This window comes from Mesoplodon densirostris, chromosome 19 (genome assembly GCF_025265405.1).
Source record: "Mesoplodon densirostris isolate mMesDen1 chromosome 19, mMesDen1 primary haplotype, whole genome shotgun sequence".
NCBI lineage: Eukaryota > Metazoa > Chordata > Mammalia > Artiodactyla > Ziphiidae > Mesoplodon > Mesoplodon densirostris.
The window spans coordinates 28,963,517-28,982,402 of record NC_082679.1 but is presented as its reverse complement, the minus strand read 5'-3'; the positions used below and the strand labels follow the sequence as shown (position 1 = coordinate 28,982,402).

The following is an 18,886-nucleotide window of genomic DNA, read 5'->3' as shown; positions in this document are numbered from 1 at the left end:
GTCCTCTCAGGTGCGGTGACTTCCCAGGTGCCATCTCAACAGCCTGCATGGGAGATGGTGGTGGCCACAGGGGCTGTGGCAGGGAGGGTGGGATGAAATGAGAGCCTTATGAGCTGGAGGATGGGCTGCACTTGGCTTTGCAGCATTCATGAACGTGAATCATGAATGAGAGCTCCAGGTCAAGTTTTCCAGCAGGAGATGAAACTGAAATAGCTGCAGGAGAGAACTCAGGTCTGAAGACCTTTGTATCAAACATGAATTATGTTACTTGAGGACTGGGGATCTTGTTGAAATGCAGATTCCAGTCCAGCAGATCTGGGGGTAGGGGAGGGACTCTGCATTTCTAACAAGCTCCTGGCCCCTGGACTGTACTTTTAGCGGCTGGGGCTTAGAACAGAGGTTGCGATCCTAGTGGGCTGTGGGCCAAATTTGGCCTGGGAAATAAGGTTTTTCTGGGTTGCATAGTATTTACATTAAAAAAAAAAAGTTGCTAACAGCTTAAAATCAGGCATTTTCACATAAAAGTCTGAATCTGTCTTCACCACTCATCATTCTCTATCACATCACTGAATTTTATTTTATCTTATTATTTTTCATAATTGAATCTTGCTTGTTAATTGATTTTTTACTTGTTCATTGTGCATCTCCACGAGGCTGTGAATTCCATGTGGGCAGGACCTTGTCTGCTTGTTTGCCCCTGCTTCCTTTGAGCCTAGAACAATGTCTGGCACACAGTCTATACTCTCTATGTTTATTATTTTTCAAGTGAATTAGCACATCTGCTTTCTTGTGTGCTCACAGTGAGTGCCACTGTCCACACTTGGCCTTCTTCACTCACTTCTGTTACCTACTGAGGAAGGTGGACTCAGGATAATGCCCTTGGGAGTCCCCTAGGTTTAGGGGATCTGAGAAGGAGGAAGAGGAATGAAGGCAGGAAGGAGAACCAGAAGAGTGAAGGACCAGAAGAGAGAAGTCCCGGAGGCCAGGGGAGGAAGGACTACGGAAGGGGATGCTGGGCTGTCACTGCTGCAGCGGGCGGAGGGTGATGGGAGTGAGGGAGGGCAGGCCTCTGGAGGAAGCTACTGGCCGTTGAGAAAGCAGGAGAGGAAAGGCACTACCCCAGAGCAATTTGGTGCTATCCAGAAAGTGCGGAGGCAGTATCTCAAGATTGCAGTTGGGCTCTGGGAAGTTTTTAGGGGAGGGCAGTAAGTTTTGAGCCCCTGTGTAGACAGAGTATAAGGACCTAGTGGTGAGAAAGAGAGTGAAGATAGAAAAAAGACTGGGAATAGTGGGTGCCACCCCACCTAAGGCAGGTGGAAGGCTGCAGTGGGCTGCAGATGGAGGGATTGGAAAGGAAGAATTAAAAAACCCTTTCCTTAGGATAAGGGGGAGGGGCAGGAAAAGCAAACTCCCAAGAAATGTGTGCTCCTAAAAGGTCTCCACTTAGGGGAAAACTCTAAAAACTTTCCATATAATCCATGCAAGCATAGGTTTGGAAATGTATCCAGTTTAATAAGTGATTTGTCCTTAATATCATTTCAGCTGTGAGGGATCTGAGAGACTTTAGCCCAAGGTTTTCCTTTAAGGCAGTAAGTGGAAATGTCTTCCCTGTGATAACACTGTCATGACCAGGCTCTTGTCTTTCTGTGGGACTCATCTTCCTGGTATTCTGGTAACCTCTGCTGTTGCCGGCCATCTCAGGTCTGACTAGTCATGGCCTGGCAGAGCCATTAAAGCGTGGATTCAGAAATTTGGCTGGTTTTTAATACTGGCACTGCTGGGTTAAATTGGGCATTTCTTAATTTCTTGGTGACTCCATGTCATCATCTGTAAAATGGGAATAACAATAATATTTCCTGTCTCATAGGATGGTTTTTGAAGATTGAATAAGATACTGCAGATAAAATATGCAGGGGTGTCTTGCACACAGTACTCAACAAATGTTAGCTATTATCGTTGGAGGTTATAGTTGTTGATTAGTAAATGTAGGTAAAACATACTTTTACATTCTTTGAAAATATCCTCTGTGTGTAGGTAGTGAATGAAAGAGGGGGAGAGAAAGAAAAAGCGAGAGAGTAACTGATTTTTAGTGATGAAAAGTTTGGAGCCATCTAAGCCAATATACTATTAGAACTGAAGATGCTCTTCTAAGAGGTGAAGTGACTTGCCCAAGGTAATACCAGCGGTAATGGAAGAAACAAGTCTAAATACTATGTTTTTTGACTCTCAAGCCAGTGTCTTTTCCGCTCTACCTCATTTCCAGGTATGGCTTGTTAGTTTTTCGGAACTCATCCCAAATTATGTCCTAATTCAACTTTGTCTAAGTTCGTCCCAGTAAACAAAAAGAGCAAGAGCTGGGACGAGAAGATCAGTCCTTCCGGCCAGTAGATGGCGCCCAGGCACTGCCACCGGGGTGGGTGGAGGCTGAAGGGGCGGGGCTCGTGTGGAAACGGCTGCCACGCAAACTTTCCTTTAATTGGTCGAAGAGCCTCGGCCCACTATCCAATCAGAAGCGGCTGCTTCATCGCGTTACTGGGCCGGGCGGCCGCCCGCGGAAATTTGAAATGGCTGACGGGTTGCTGGCTGGTGGTGGGTTGGGGTCGGAGGCAATGGCGCGGGACCACGAGCGCACCGGCTGGGCTGCGGAAGAGGAGCCGGCGCCCCTCGGGAAAGGTGAGCACCCGTCGTGACGGGCCGGAGGAACCGCCGCCTGCGACAGACCGTGTCGGCAGCGCGGGGGGCGTCGGGACTCTCCGAGGGCGCCTGGGGCGCAGGCCTTCCGGACCTTGCTGGCCTGGGTGGCGGCAGTGGCTGGGCGATGCCCCGACGTCGAAGTCAGGAGGTACCCAGGACAACTCCCCCCGCCCAGTCTGGCCTCAGCTTCCTCGAGACTGGAGGGAACTGGGCCGGGCCGGGAATTCCTACTTTTGCTGTCTGGGTGGGCCCCCCGGGCTTTGTGCACGCGTTTGTGAGTCCAGAGTGGGCGCATTTTAAAAATGTGCATCTCAAAGGAGATCTCGTACCACACTTCCCTTTCCTGAAAGAGAAGAAACTTGAACGCTTGGCCTAGTTGGCTGCATCTAGGCCTGCACTGAGCATTGAGGGCAGGTGACATGCCCAAAGGTAGGGGAGCCAATTTGGGACGGAGTCTAAAAGTAGACCCCAGGTCTAATTCTCAGTCCTTTCTACCTCTTCATGGAGACTCCGTTTTTTCCCCCTGATATTTTAAGGTGGTTTTACTTTAACATTTTCAGTTGTATTGTGTAGTGGAAAGAGTCCTGGAGAAGTGAGAGAACATAGGTGTGACTTAACTCCTCTACCAGCCACTCTTGTGAACTGGCAACAGTCACTTGGCTTCAGTTTGCCCATCTGGAAAACAGGTAGTGGTGCTACGGAGTGGTGAAGATGAAGTGAAATAATGTGTGAAAAGAAATACTTTCAAATTGGATCTAAAGAATTGTGCTGAAGTAAGGTATATTCTTTTTCATTGTAAGACACACATAACAAAATTTACCATCTTAACCATTTTTAAGTGTACAGTTCAGTGGTATTAAACACATTCACATTGTTGTGTAGCCATCACCACCCTCTGTTACCATGGTTCTTTTCATCTTGTAAACTGAAACTCTATATCTATTGAATAATAAACCCCCAATCACCCCTCCCCCCAGCTCCTGGCAACCACCATTATACTTTGCCTTTATGATATGATTTTGACTACTCTTAAGTACCTCATATCAGTGGAATTGCACAGTATTTGTCTTTCTGTGACTGGCTTATTTCACGCAGCATAATGTTCATCCAACACTTGTCGTAATCTCCTTCCTTTTTTTTTTTGTTTTTGTTTTTGTTTTTGTTTTTTTGCGGTACGTGGGCCTCTCACTATTGTGGCCTCATCCGTTGCGGAGCACAGGCTCTGGACGCGCAGACTCAGCGACCATGGCTCACGGCCCCAGCCGCTCCGCGGCATGTGGGATCTTCCCGGACCGGGGCACGAACCCACGTCTCCTGCATCGGCAGGCGGACCCTCAACCACTGCGCTACCAGGGAAGCCCAACACTTGTTTTCTTGATAGTTTTTCTTGTTGTTTTTTGGATAATAGTCACCTAATGTGTGTGAGATGACGGTATTATTTCTTTAACAAACATTTATATCTATGTTATGTGGTGGGTACTGTTGTAAGTGATTAACATATAGTTTATTCTCTTAATTTAATTGAAGTTGGCATACTGTTTTCATCTTCCTTTAGGTACAGAGAGATTGTTACACAGCAGGTGAGGTATTGATGTCCTCTGAGGCTCAGGTGCATTGATAATCTGTAAGCAGGAAGCCCTTCAGTACACCTTGGTCATCTTGTTGCCATGTCCAAACTTGTACTGCTTGCTGCACGACAGGACAATAAATTGAGAGACGAGTTGTTGGGGCAAGGAATAGAGACTCTATTTGGAAAGCCAGCTGACTGAGAAGTTGGTGGAATAGAGTCCCAAAGAACCATCTTGCCAAAGTTAGAATTCAGGCTTCCTTTATACTAAAAGGGGAGAGGTTGTGGCTGGTTGTTGCAAACTTCTTGGTGTCAGAATCCTTTGTTCTTGCATCTGTCCAGGTAGGTCAGGTCAGGATATTCCTGTAAACCTACAAGACAAATGTTATTCTCTGTTTAGCAACTTTTTATCTCTATATGAGTGGAAAAGTGTTATACCTTTAAAGGTCAGAGCTTTGAGAAGGGGCTATCCTGTGTATTTCAGGCTATAGGCAACATTCTTGTATCAAAAGCAATAGGATACAAAGGGTAAAGTACAAGAAACAGATCCAATATGGAGTCAGATTTGTTCTTCCCTATTACAGTCTGTGGGGTCACATAATTCTGGTGGCCTGAACAGGGGCAGAGAAGTGGAAGGAGGGAGAAAAGGAAGGAGGAATATAAGAGGTAAGGGAAGAGAAAGACTGCTGCTAGTAGTTGTCTCAGATACCCTTCCTGAAACCACAGGAAAGAACTTTGCCAGTCTAAATGCTACCCTCAGCATTTATTTAGTAGTCGTTTTGTCTATTAAAAACATCGTATTGCACAGAATTAGATATGTCACTGGCCCAATCACGCCTTGTGAAACATGATTACATACAGCCCAAACCTAATGCGATTAGCATTTTCTAATCCTTTCCTTAGACACAGGCATTGAAATTAGTCAGGAGGAACCTAGAAACTTTGGTGAAGTAAACCTTATGCATTATTAAGAATCTCTCATCCCTGTTTATTGAGGGGGCATTGACAAGCTGATATTGTAGAAATTAGAGGGAGGTTTCAATTTGTTTGAGATGGAGTATAGAAATCAGCTCCCTATTTAATGCAGCTTTATGGAATTGTTTTGGAAAAAAATGACTGTAAGCTATGTGACCATTATAACTTGCTAGCTCTAGTAATAATCATAGCCGTGTTCTCTGAAGGAGAACTTGGGTGATTCCCACTTAATTAAAAACAACCCTCTTCTTCACAGAAGAGCAACAAAAACCTAACCCATGAAGTATTTTAAGTCCTTATTGTTTTGAAGTAGAACTTGGATTTTGAGATTTTTTAAATTTAGAAAACTGTTTTTTTCTGACAATGATAGAGGTAAGTAAAGCATTATACCCAAATACTTGTTTTTATTTGTTTGGAATTTCTAAGCAAGTATATGAAAATAGAAGCAGTTTATAAGCACTGGAAGTGTCTGGGATAGTTGAGCCTACCTATTTTTGTTCTCTTAGTTTTGTTTGAAGATGAAGATTCATGCAGTGATTGTAGCAATCAGGATAAACCAGGTACTAGTTTACAAAGTTTTGTGCCAGAAGGAAAAACTCATTTCCCAGAAATGTTCCAGACAAGTCACCTTTTGTTCTATGAACGATTCAGAGCTTATCAAGATTACATTTTAGGTGAGTAGGTCCTCTTTTTTGCTTCTTTTGTCTTTTAATTTATATGTATTCAGTAGATGGTCTCAGTTCCTCAGACTGCTGTTTGTTGGTTCTGAGAAAGTAGATTTGAGTAGATTTATTAACTTCTCTCCCCTTTATGCAGCCCCAATTCTTATTGCGTTTAATTTGTTTGTAGCTGACTGTAAGGCCTCTGAGGTAAAAGAATTCACAGCTGAGTTCTTAGAGAAGGTCCTTGAACCATCTGGATGGCGGGCAGTCTGGCACACTAATGTGTTCAAGGTGCTGGTTGAGGTAAATTTAATTCTGTTGTTAAGACATTTATCTCTAGCTAAAAACACTTTCCCTCAGACTGTTGTAGCACAGTGCTTATTTTTTATTAAGGTTTATGAGCTGATTGAAAATAGCATGTTTTTCACAACTAACTGTCATGGTGTATGAAGTGTCCCACAAATTTTAAAGGCAACTGAGGAGGAGCTACCAGGAAATAGAGGTGGTTTAAGCTTCAGTGTCCTTTAAAAAGGGGAAATAGATTAGAAACCTATGAAGTGAGGGTGGTATTTGAGACCGTTTAAAAAACAAAGAGGCCTAATTATAAAGTCAGTGGGGTTCGAATTGATTTTTTACCTTCTTAGTTGTAGCCCATTAAAGTAGCTCAAACCAAGCGGGCATTTTAAAACTAGCCTATTTTTTGCCTGACAAGTTTGTAGGTATGTGGTTAACCTCTTGATGTTCCATTGCAGAAAGTAAAAACAATCTTATTTTTCAACTGACTGGGCCTTTTACATTAAATTTGCACTCTAATTACAGCTGTGAATTTTTCTTAGTGTGTGTTAACCGGACCACAAACCTCCACCCCAGTTAAACTAAAATAGTAAACCAGGGAGTGTGAATGAGTACAAGTTGTGGCTGCAGCCCCTTTAAAAAATGACATCACATGCTGCAGTGACTATATATGAGGCAATGGTTTGCAAGCAGCTGTTCCTCGTGGATTTTTAAATTTTGGGTTATGCTAATGTCTTTGGTTGCAGTTCAGGCCTATTAATTTGATTATGATAGTAGCTCCCTTCCCCCAAAACACCTCAATTCTCTAAAAGCAGTCAAAGTCATTGTTTTTTTTTTTCATCTTTATTGGAGTATAATTGCTTTACAATGGTGTGCTAGTTTCTGCTTTATAACAAAGTGAATCAGTTATACATATACGTATGTTCCCATGTCTCTTCCCTCTTGCGTCTCCCTCCCTCCCACCCTCCCTATCCCACCCCTCTAGGTGGTCACAAAACACTGAGCTGATCTCCCCGTGCTATGTGGCTGCTTCCCACTAGCTATCTATTTTACGTTTGGTAGTGTATATATGTCCATGCCACTCTCTCACTTTGTCCCAGCTTACCCTTCCCCCTCCCCATGTCCTCAAGTCCATTCTCTAAGTAGGTCTGTGTCTTGTTTTAAAAGAGAAATGCGCCATTCCTCTGCTTACAAACCTCTAATGCATTGCATTCACCAAAGGCCTGTGTTGGCTTTATGGCTTCTCATTGTGCTAGATAACATGTAAAAGCCAAGCTCCTTCCAATGCCCTTTCTGTCCTGATCTTCTTGCCTCTCTCTCACCTCCTGCTGCCCGTACCTCATTTCCTTCCTGCGGTTCCAGCAAGAAACACTGCTTCTCTGCCAGCTGCCAAGCTTGTCTCTGCCCCAGGGCCTTTTGCATCTTTCCTACTCTTCACACAGCTGCTTCCTTTTCATCCTTTTTATCGCAGTTCAGAAGTGACTTCCCCTACCCTCCCAGTAAAACCAGACCACCACCCCTGCTACTTATTCTCTGTCACTTACTTGTTGCCATCTTGTTTGTTTATTTGTCCTCTCAATTACGATGTCAGCTCCATGTGGGTACAAGCCAGGCCTGTCTTGTTTATCCTTTATGTTATGGAAGAAGGCTCCCCACTCCCATTTCATGGTTTAAAAAAATCAGGCTGTAAGTAGTGTTTTAGATGTATCTTAATTTTGATTTGCTTATGTTAAGTCACATTATTTTAAATTTCAGGTCACAGATGTGGACTTTGTAGCCTTGAAGGCAGTGGTGAGGCTTGCTGACCCGTACCTCTGTGAATCTCAAGTCAGCACTTTTACTTTGGAGTGTATGAAAGAGCTCCTTGATTTGAAGGAACACCAGTTGCCCCTGCAGGAGTTGTGGGTGGTATTTGATGATTCTGGAGTGTTTGACCAGACAGCACTTGCAATTGAGCATATCAGGTAGGAAAAGAGGTTGATAAAAGTAACCTTGTGGCCAAAAACTTTGGATGAAATGCAGTAATTCTGGTCTGTAGATTTAAAACTCAAACTGTAAACTTGGTCACTGCAATATTTTAAAATATTCAAAGACAGTGGAAACTTTTTAAAGTTAAAAAAAATGTTTTCAATGTTTAAAATTTTCATTTTGAGGTAATTTCAGACTTACAGAAAAGTTGAGAAAAGTAGTACTAGGGATTCCTGTATAGCCTTCTCTCAGTGTCCCCAAATGTTAACAAAAGATATGGAATTTTTAAATTTGGTTTGTATATTTTTTTTTTTTTTTTTTTTTACAAATTTAATCAGTTATACATATACATATGTTCCCATATCCCCTCCCTTTTGCGTCTCCCTCCCACCCTCCCTATCCCACCCCTCCAGGCGGTCACAAAGAACCGAGCTGATCTCCCTGTGCTATGCGGCTGCTTCCCACTAGCTATCTACCTTACGTTTGGTAGTGTATATATGTCCATGCCGCTCTTTCACTTTGTCACAGCTTACCCTTCCCCCTCCCCATATCCTCAAGTCCATGCTCTAGTAGGTCTGTGTCTTTATTCCTGTCTTACCCCTATGTTCTTGATGACATTTTTTTCTTAAATTCCATATATATGTGTCAGCATACAGTATTTGTCTTTCTCTTTCTGACTTACTTCACTCTGTATGACAGACTCTAGGTCCATCCACCTCATTACAAATAGCTCAATTTCATTTCTTTTTATGGCTGAGTAATATTCCATTGTATATATGTGCCACATCTTCTTTATCCATTCATCCGACGATGGACACTTAGGTTGTTTCCATCTCCGGGCTATTGTAAATAGGGCTGCTATGAACATTTTGGTACATGTCTCTTTTTGAATTATGGTTTTCTCAGGGTATATGCCCAGTAGTGGGATTGCTGGGTCATATGGTAGTTCTATTTGTAGTTTTTTAAGGAACCTCCATACCGTTCTCCATAGTGGCTGTACCAATTCACATTCCCACCAGCAGTGCAAGAGTGTTCCCTTTTTTCCACACCCTCTCCAGCATTTATTGTTTCTAGATTTTTTGATGATGGCCATTCTGACTGGTGTGAGATGATATCTCATTGTAGTTTTGATTTGCATTTCTCTAATGAGTAAAGATGTTGAGCATCCTTTCATGTGTTTGTTGGCTGTCTGTATATCTTCTGTGGAGAAATGTCTATTTAGGTCTTCTGCCCATTTTTGGATTGGGTTGTTTGTTTTTTTGCTATTGAGCTGCATGAGCTGCTTATAAATTTTGGAGATTAATCCTTTGTCAGTTGCTTCATTTGCAAATATTTTCTCCCATTCTGAGGGTTGTCTTTTGGTCTTGTTTATGGTTTCCTTTGCTGTGCAAAAGCTTTGAAGTTTCATTAGGTCCCATGTGTTTATTTTTGTCTTTATTTCCATTTCTCTAGGAGGTGGGTCAAAAAGGATCTTGCTCTGATTTATGTCATAGAGTGTTCTGCCTATGTTTTCCTCTAGGAGTTTGATAGTGTCTGGCCTTACATTTAGGTCTTTAATCCATTTTGAGCTAATTTTTGTGTATGGTGTTAGGGAGTGATCTAATCTCATACTTTTACATGTCCCTGTCCAGTTTTCCCAGCACCACTTATTGAAGAGACTGTCCTTTCTCCACTGTACATTCCTGCCTCCTTTATCAAAGATAAGGTGACCATATGTCCGTGGGTTTATCTCTGGGTTTTCTATCCTGTTCCATTGATCTATCTTTCTGTTTTTGTGCCAGTACCATACTGTCTTGATTACTGTAGCTTTGTAGTATAGTCTGAAGTCAGGGAGCCTGATTCCTCCAGCTCCGTTTTTCGTTCTCAAGATTGCTTTGGCTATTCGGGGTCTTTTGTGTTTCCATACAAATTGTGAAATTTTTTGTTCTAGTTCTGTGAAAAATGCCATTGGTAGTCTGATAGGTATTGCATTGAATCTGTAGATTGCTTTGGGTAGTAGAGTCATTTTCACAATGTTGATTCTTCCAATCCAAGAACATGGTACATCTCTCCATCTATTTGTATCATCTTTAATTTCTTTCATCAGTGTCTTATAATTTTCTGCATACAGGTCTTTTGTCTCCTTAGGTAGGTTTATTCCTAGATATTTTATTCTTTTTGTTGCAATGGTAAATGGGAGTGTTTCCTTGATTTCACTTTCAGATTTTTCATCATTAGTATATAGGAATGCCAGAGATTTCTGTGCATTAATTTTGTATCCTGCAACTTTACCAAATTCATTGATTAGCTCTAGTAGTTTTCTGGTAGCATCTTTAGGATTCTCTATGTATAGTATCATGTCATCTGCAAACAGTGACAGCTTTACTTCTTCTTTTCCCATTTGGATTCCTTTTATTTCCTTTTCTTCTCTGATTGCTGTGGCTAAAACTTCCAAAACTATGTTGAATAAGAGTGGTGAGAGTGGGCAACCTTGTCTTGTTCCTGATCTTAGTGGAAATGGTTTCAATTTTTCACCATTGAGGACGATGCTGGCTGTGGGTTTGTCATATATGGCCTTTATTATGTTGAGGAAAGTTCCCTCTATGCCTACTTTCTGCAGGGTTTTTATCATAAATGGCTGTTGAATTTTGTCAAAAGCTTTCTCTGCATCTATTGAGATGATCATATGGTTTTTCTCCTTCAGTTTGTTAATATGGTGTATCACGTTGATTGATTTGCGTATATTGAAGAATCCTTGCATTCCTGGAATAAACCCCACTTGATCATGGTGTATGATCCTTTTAATGTGCTGTTGGATTCTGTTTGCTAGTATTTTGTTGAGGATTTTTGCATCTATGTTCATCAGTGATATTGGCCTGTAGTTTTCTTTCTTTGTGACATCCTTGTCTGGTTTTGGTATCAAGGTGATGGTGGCCTCGTAGAATGAGTTTGGGAGTGTTCCTCCCTCTGCTATATTTTGGAAGAGTTTGAGAAGGATAGGTGTTAGCTCTTCTCTAAATGCTTGATAGAATTCGCCTGTGAAGCCATCTGGTCCTGGGCTTTTGTTTGTTGGAAGATTTTTAATCACAGTTTCAATTTCAGTGCTTGTGATTGGTCTGTTCATATTTTCTATTTCTTCCTGATTCAGTCTTGGCAGGTTGTGCATTTCTAAGAATTTGTCCATTTCTAAATTTGGTTTGTATATATTTAGAAACTGTCTTAAAAGTTCTGGATGCTAAGGCTATAGTTGATGTACTTGAACATAAGAGGAAAGGAAAGAAGGTAAAGAAGGTGGTATACCATCACTTGTGCACTGATAAGACTGACATACAGTGTTTTCAAGGATATGTCTGGCCAAAGAAGGTGTTTTGTCAGGCCACTTCCAGGATCCTTAGGGGGTATGTGCATGGCTTTCAACCTTTTTTGGCTTAGTCGGTTTCCACTTGCACAGGTGCATGCCTTGTCCCTTAAGTGAGAAGGAAAGCCCATACCTGCATTAATAGGTATGCTTTTTTTTGTTTTTCAGATAACTTTTTTGTCGGATAGTTCCTAATACAGATAGTTCTTTTGAATCTTCTTTTTATAAGTATATTTACTAAGGAAGGCTTATATTTGGCTATTTAAAAATGGACTTAGGGGCTTCCCTGGTGGCACAGTGGTTGAGAGTCCGCCTGCTGATGCAGGGGACACGGGTTTGTGCCCCGGTCCGGGAGGATCCCACATGCCGCGGAGCGGCTAGGCCCGTGAGCCATGGCCGCTGAGCCTGCGCATCCGGAGCCTGTGCTCCGCAACGGGAGAGGCCACAACAGTGAGAGGCCCGTGTACCGCAAAAAAAAAAAAAAAAATGGACTTATATTCCTCCATGAACTGGAAGACTGGATAATATAAAGGTCATGTTAATAATGTTGCTTGGTGTTCTGTAGTTCAAAAAGTATTTTCCAGTTTCTATACCGTTAGTGAGTTAACCTGGTTTTGCTGAGCTTAATTTGATACTTTACAAAGAAGCAGGGTGTCTTGGGCCCTGCTTCTGACATTTCATAGAAAATTTCTAATTGTATGCAAGGACATTGGACTTGCATATGATGCGAGGACTGTAGGTATTCAATATTAGGCCAAACAATATAAATCTAAAGAACTGGCTTATGTCTAGAACCAAAATAACTCTCTTATGTTTCTCTCACTTAAAAAATCTGTCAGTTGAGGCATATGAAGGTAAAGGGATAATTGATGAGTTTAGGAAATTAGGAATCAGGGAGCTAATCTCTTATGGGTATAGAAGTTGATAGAAAGACAAGTATCTGGAATTAGTAATAGTATTATTTGAAGGCGAGCCTGGCTAAATTATTCTTTATTTTGAGGTGAGGGCTCAGATTCTGGTCAGTGTTCAGAAAAGGTCAAATTATGAGGGTTTTCATTTGTTCATTTTATTCAGTAAGTATTTCAGTGCCAGGTCCTGAGTTGAGGGTGAGATTTGACTGGTGCACAAAACAGAAACAATCACCATCACCAGGGAGATGTCAGTCTAAAGGTGGGAGATGAACCTTGATGAAATAATCACATAAAGTTATGTGTACAATTGGAAACTGCAGTGAGTGCTGTGAGGGATTACGGAGTGTTCTAAGACTAGGTCAGGTTGCTGTAATATGGTTATTTCCTGAGGAAATGATATTTGAACTTGGGTCTAAAGGGTTGGCTAGGTGAAAGTGGTTGTGGCAGTTTAGGGAGGGAACAGGTTCAGGAACTCAGTGAGTTTAAGAAGCCAGAGGGCCAATGTGGTTAGAACATAGACAGTAATGGAAGAGACTTAGGAAACTAGCTTAGAGGTTGTCAAGGGTCAGAAGATGCAGGGATTTGTCAGCCAATGAACGATTTTTGTCTTTAAGAGCAGTGGGAAACCGCTGAAGGGTTTTCAATCAAGGATGAATATGATCAGCTTTGTGTTTTAAAAGGTTTGTTCTGGCTGCTGTGTAGAAAGTAAATGGAGGGGGAACGGGTAGAGAGATCAGTTAAGAGATAGAGTGGACTAGGGTGCAGATATGGAGAGTACAGATTAGGCTTATAGAGAAAGTAGGATGGCTAAGACTTGGTGGTAGAGCGGATATGGGAGAAGTCAAGGCTGACTCCCAATTTTCTGTCTTGAGAGAATAAACACTGGAGGAGGTGCAGATGTGAATGAAATGTGAATGCCCCTTACTGAACTGGTGAGGATATTTGAGCTGGGTCATGAAGTGTAAATATAAGCTTACCAGGTGGAAAAGGTGGAAGGCAGCCTGACCAGCATGTCACAGCAGTTTTGAAAGAGCTTGTGAAATTGGTAGTTTGCACATAGGGTCTCTGAGGCAAAAGAGGTGCTCTAGAGGGGGACTGTGAGTCCATGTAATATCACCAAGCTCAGGAATTTGGGCTTTGTTCTGAGGACAGCAAGGAGCCAGCAGGGTTTTTTTGTTGAGTAGAGGCATGCTCAGGTTTGTTTTATTATTATTTTTTGTTTGTTTGTTTTTAAGAGATGGACTCTAGAGGGTGAAGAGAATGACAGTCTAATCTATAAGAATTAAGAGATGGCTTCATTTTCACTGCTCCTTCCTTTTCAACTTTTTGAGTTATATCGTCTGTACTTCCTGGCATTCCACTAATGCTTCTACTCCTACAGTACCATTGAAATTGTGCTTAAGGTCACTCATATTCTCGTATCCACTCGTCACTCCTCTGATCTCATCTTACCTTGACCTCTTGGTCACATTCTAATTATTTGATCATCCCCATCTTCTTAACATACTCTACTCTCTTCCCAGTTTCTGGGACACCACTTTATGATAGTGTGTCACGGGCTTGCTTTCTTAGTAATCTTGGCCAGCTCTTTCCTCTCATGCTCAAACTTTAGGATGTTGAAGTTACCCAGGGCTCAGGCCTAGGCTATCTACACTTCTCTCTCTCTAATCAGCTTTGAAAGCACATTAGAATCTCCTGGAAATTTTCTTTATAGGAGTATTCCAACTACTACATGAAGAAGGAATGATAAGATGAGAATATCAGTATTTTGCAACCCATAATAAAATAGAGGTTTCAGGCAATGATCACCAATGGCTGCTACAGCCATTGGTGAAAACCTGATGGGGAACTTTGTGGCAGATAAATCAGGCTGACAATATCTGAATCCATTGATCATTCTTAAGCTCATCATCAAAAGAGATGACCAGGTATCATGTGCTTCGTGATGAAGCTACATTATACCACCCTTGAAGTATTCTTGCCAAAAAGTCTTTCCTAAAGACGATCAAGTCTCTAGTCCTTACTATCAGTTTACTAGAAATAAAGGAAACAGAAGGACATCTTAAATGACCCCATGGGGATGCAATCAGTAAAATTCAGGGTGTGGGAAACTATTAAATAAATTGCAAGGTGAAAAAGAGGGATGGATAATCTATAGAGTAAAAGTGATTTAATTGAAGTCAATGACTGACCCTTGTTTGGACCCTGATGAGCAAGCCAACTGTAAAACAACAACAGCAACAACAAAAGAGATAATTAGGGAGAACTGAACACTGACTGGATACTTGGTTATTAAGGAATTAAAACTTTTTTTGTATAAAGATTTATTTTAGAGGCACATACTAAAAATTTATGAGTGATATGATATGTCAGAAATTTGCTTTAAAATGATCCAGTGTCAGGATGGTGGGGGTAGGAGAGCAGAGAAGTAAGTGGGTGGATTAGAGGTGAAATAAGATTGCCTGTGAGTTGATAATTGTTGAAGCTGGTGATGGATACATGGTATTCATGTTTTCATGTTTGCTCTTGTATATGTTTGAAATTTTCCATGATGAAAAATTTGTTAAATCACTTTGGGGAGCTTTAAAAAAATATGGATCCTGCACCCTCCCTCCCCCATCCCCCACCCAAGAGATTCTGGTTTATTGGTCTGGAATAGGGTTGAAAATCAATTTTTAAAAGCTTCCCAGGGGACTCTAATGGGCAGCCAGGATTGAAAACTACTGCTTTATTTTATGTCCCCGGATGATCTCATCTATTGCTCTAATGCCATCAATATGCTGAAACTTCCAGATTTATGTTTCTAGCCCTGACCTTTTCCTTGAGCTCTGGTCTGGTATATTTATCTGCACTCTTGACATCATCCATTTGGAGTTCAAATAGGCATCTCAACTTGAACATGGTGAAAACAGAACTCTTTATTTTCAACCCTAAACTTGTTTCTCTCCCAGCCTTTTCTATCTTAACAAATAGCACTACTTTCCACCAAGTTACAGATGGTCAATAAATAGTTCTTCTGATAAAAAGAAGGTCCTAATAGAATCAATTTTGTAGAAAACTTCTTTAGCCAATCCAAAGAAGTTCATGTGTGACTCATGACTATCAAATCTAGAAAATATTCAATCTTCTCTACCATACTTGATAGACTTGTTTTGATTTACTCTTATTCCTCCAAAACCCTAAGATTTTAAGCCAGTGATTGAATTTGAGTGATACTAATTTCCTTTTCAGGTTTTTCTATCAGAACATTTGGAGGAGTTGGGATGAAGAAGAAGAGGATGAGTATGATTATTTTGTTAGATGTGTTGAACCTCGATTGAGATTGTAAGTATTTATCAGTGGCCTTGTACATGTTGGAAAAAATAGCTATTTGTGATTTAATTTCACCTGTGTTTTGTATATACTGTATATATACTCCAGGGGCCTACAGATAGAAACAGACTCATATACAAATAGTATAACCCACTGACAAGTTATTAAATAAAAATTGTACAGGTGCAGAGAAACCTACTTTTAGTGTTTATAAACCTACTTGTAGTGTTTTTAGAATCTAAAAGCAGAGAATTCAAGAACATGTTAATTAACAGCTCACTCTTGTAAATTTAAATAAAACTTAATTGAGCTAATATGTTAAAAAGAAACAACCCGTTACTAAACTCAATAAAAACAATTGAAGAACAGTGAAAGTAATTGAATTATAGAAGACTTTTTTTTTTTTGGAGTACTTTTAAATACATGGCTTTACTCTTAAGTTCTTACAGTAAAACATAGTAGGCTAAACAGACTTACCTCAGGATGTTTTGTCAAGTTCTTTTCCTTAAATCTTATTTGATAAATAGATGAAAATACTAAATATTTAATATTGATGGTGAATAAAAATTTCCAAAATACCTAAATACATTCTACTGACTTATCATATTTTGGTAGGGAAAAACCCTTCCATTATAAAAATACCCCAAATTAACCATGCAACCCAATTTGTTGTCCTGCACTAACTTTGTTAACTGTGGCTTCCACTAGATGGTGCTATAAGACCAGGTAACTTTTTGGTACTTGTGCATGGTAATTTAATACGCAGTGCTGCAATAAGAATAAAATTAGACCTTGCAGGCCAAAAAAAAAAAGAAAAAAAAATTGTAGAAGGTAATTTTTTTCCCTGTGTGAAAGATGATTTGGTTACATAAGATAAGGCAGTAACCCTTTACATTTCTGTATAACCAATTTGATTTAGTAAGTTTCTCTTCATTTAAACAGTAAATCATAAGTAAAAAATACGTGAGAAGTCTGGTTAAGGTTGGTTCTACCTGGTTTAGAATTATGTATGTCTGATTTCAGCTTTTCATAAATTGGCTGTGATTTCTATTTAGCCTTTCCAATTTTTCCATTATGCATTTCTTGTTTTCTCATAATGTATTCAGTAAAATGCCAGAATTTCAATAAGCTTGCATATTTTCTAGTTTTGATATACTTGCTTTTAAAGAGCAATGATTGGTTTTGATTGAAGGGAAATGTAATGGTGGATGAATATCATGTATCTGGCAAATTTGATCTTTACTTGGAAAATAACTGTATTCCGATTTGACAGTCTTACATGTTGGAACAACAAGACAGGATTTACATACATATCTTATACATCACTGGCAGATGGGAAAGCATAAGCGAGGAATTGTTTTCCGTTATGGAGAAGAAACTATGGTACTTGATGGGGAAACTGGAATGTTATCAAATATAGGCAGACTCTTTAAAAGGTCCCTAGGCTAAGACAGGTGTAGAGCTATTCACAGGCAAGAGTTAAAGGGAATCAAACCATATTGTCTTGAGTTTGCACTGTGAAGTAAATATTTTTCCTTTCTAATTCAAAACACTCTGCTTCAGAGCTTTTGGGCCTGAGACACAGATGTTGGTTCATTACTTTCAGACTGTGAAGTATCACTATAATGAGAAGAAATAAGCTGATTGGCATGGATATTGGAAATGCTAAGAAACTAATTTTAAAATTTGAGTCTTAATCTTTGTAACTTAGTAGATCTGATCAAGCAGTCAGTGGTTGGGTCCCCAATTTCTTGTTTGCAAAGTGGATTTCTAGAATACCTTTAAATGAGTATGGATTAACCAAAGCAGACAAAATCCTTGCTTTTCAAGCTTCACCTAATTCATTTACTTGAAAAGTGGAAAAAATATTTTCTATTCATCTTAAATACTATTTAAATGTTCACTGTAACTTGATGTAAATTTGTTTAGGATATGGTTCTGTTTTTTTGTACCTGTATCTTATTTAGAGCGTGACGAAGTTAAGAAGACATTATCTAAGGCAATCGTACTCAACATTGGCTGCACGTTAGAATCCCCAGGGAACTTTAAAAAAATACCCCTCTACTTTCAGAGACTAATTTAATTGGTCTGGATGGGGACCTGATCATCTGTATTTTTTAAAGTTCCCCAGTGATTCTAACAAGCAGCCAAGGTTAAGAAGCTCTGGCCTAAGTCAGTATGCTTTTAACTGAGAAATAAAGCAATTATTTTAAAACGACAGGTAATGACAATAATATTGCAGTTTACTTTCAAATCCATTAATTTCATATCCATTAACTTGATTGTACATTCATAAATTATTATATCTAGAAGTACTTTTTGTTCTGTCTATATATTTGAGAAGGTTTATAAATTAATAATAAACTTTAAGTGCCAACACAGTTGTCCAATACAAGGTTATTTTGTTTTAATCACTCTCTAGTTTAGTAATAACAGCTTTATTTTTTTCTCAGAATCTCAAAGGCTTATGTTTTTGAAAGACTCTACTAATCTTCCTGAGGGAATATTCAGCAAATTCTGCTCCGTAGTGCTTTATTTATTTATTTAATATTTTATTTATTTATTTGGCTGCACTGGGTCTTAGTTGCAGCACGTGGGATCTTTAGTTGCAGCATGCGAACTCTTAGTTGTGGCATGTGGGGTCTAGTTCCCTGACCAGGGATCAAACCTGGGCCCCCTGCGTTGGGAGTGTGGAGTCTTAACCACTGGACCACCAGGGAAGTCCCCTCCATAGTGCTTTAAATACAGGAAAGGGGGACTTCCCTGGTAGTCCAGTGGTTAAGAATGCCTTTCAATGCAGGGGACGTGGGTTCAATCCCTGGTCGGGGAACTAAGATCCCACATGCCGTGGGACAACGAAGCCAGTGCGCCACAACTACCACGCCCATGCGCCACAGCTGGAGAGCCTGTGTGCCACAACTACTGAGCCCGCGCGCTCTGGAGCCCGTGCGCCACAACTAGAGAGCCCATGTGCTGCAACTACTGAGCCCGTGCACTCTAGAGCCCCTGCGCCACAACTAGAGAGAAGCCTGCGCACCGCAACGAAAGGCCCATGCACTGCAACGAAAGATCCCACATACTGCAATGAAGATCCCGTGTGCCTCAACTAAGACCTGATGCAGCCAAATAAATTTTGAAAAAAAACTAAACTAAATTAAAAATAAAT

General features: G+C 40.4%; 1 protein-coding gene across 1 annotated transcript in view; it reads left to right on the top strand.

The window, feature by feature from the left end:
* Positions 1–2,540: 2,540 nt before the first annotated feature.
* SHCBP1 (SHC binding and spindle associated 1) overlaps positions 2,541–18,886 on the top strand; it is a 40,440-nt gene continuing 24,094 nt past the window's right edge. The window contains exons 1-5 of the mRNA XM_060084415.1: positions 2,541–2,673; positions 5,743–5,910; positions 6,086–6,201; positions 7,948–8,156; positions 15,640–15,732. Coding sequence (XP_059940398.1) covers positions 2,565–2,673; positions 5,743–5,910; positions 6,086–6,201; positions 7,948–8,156; positions 15,640–15,732 — 695 coding nt within the window. The 5' untranslated portion in view covers positions 2,541–2,564. The remainder of the gene's footprint in view (positions 2,674–5,742; positions 5,911–6,085; positions 6,202–7,947; positions 8,157–15,639; positions 15,733–18,886) is intronic.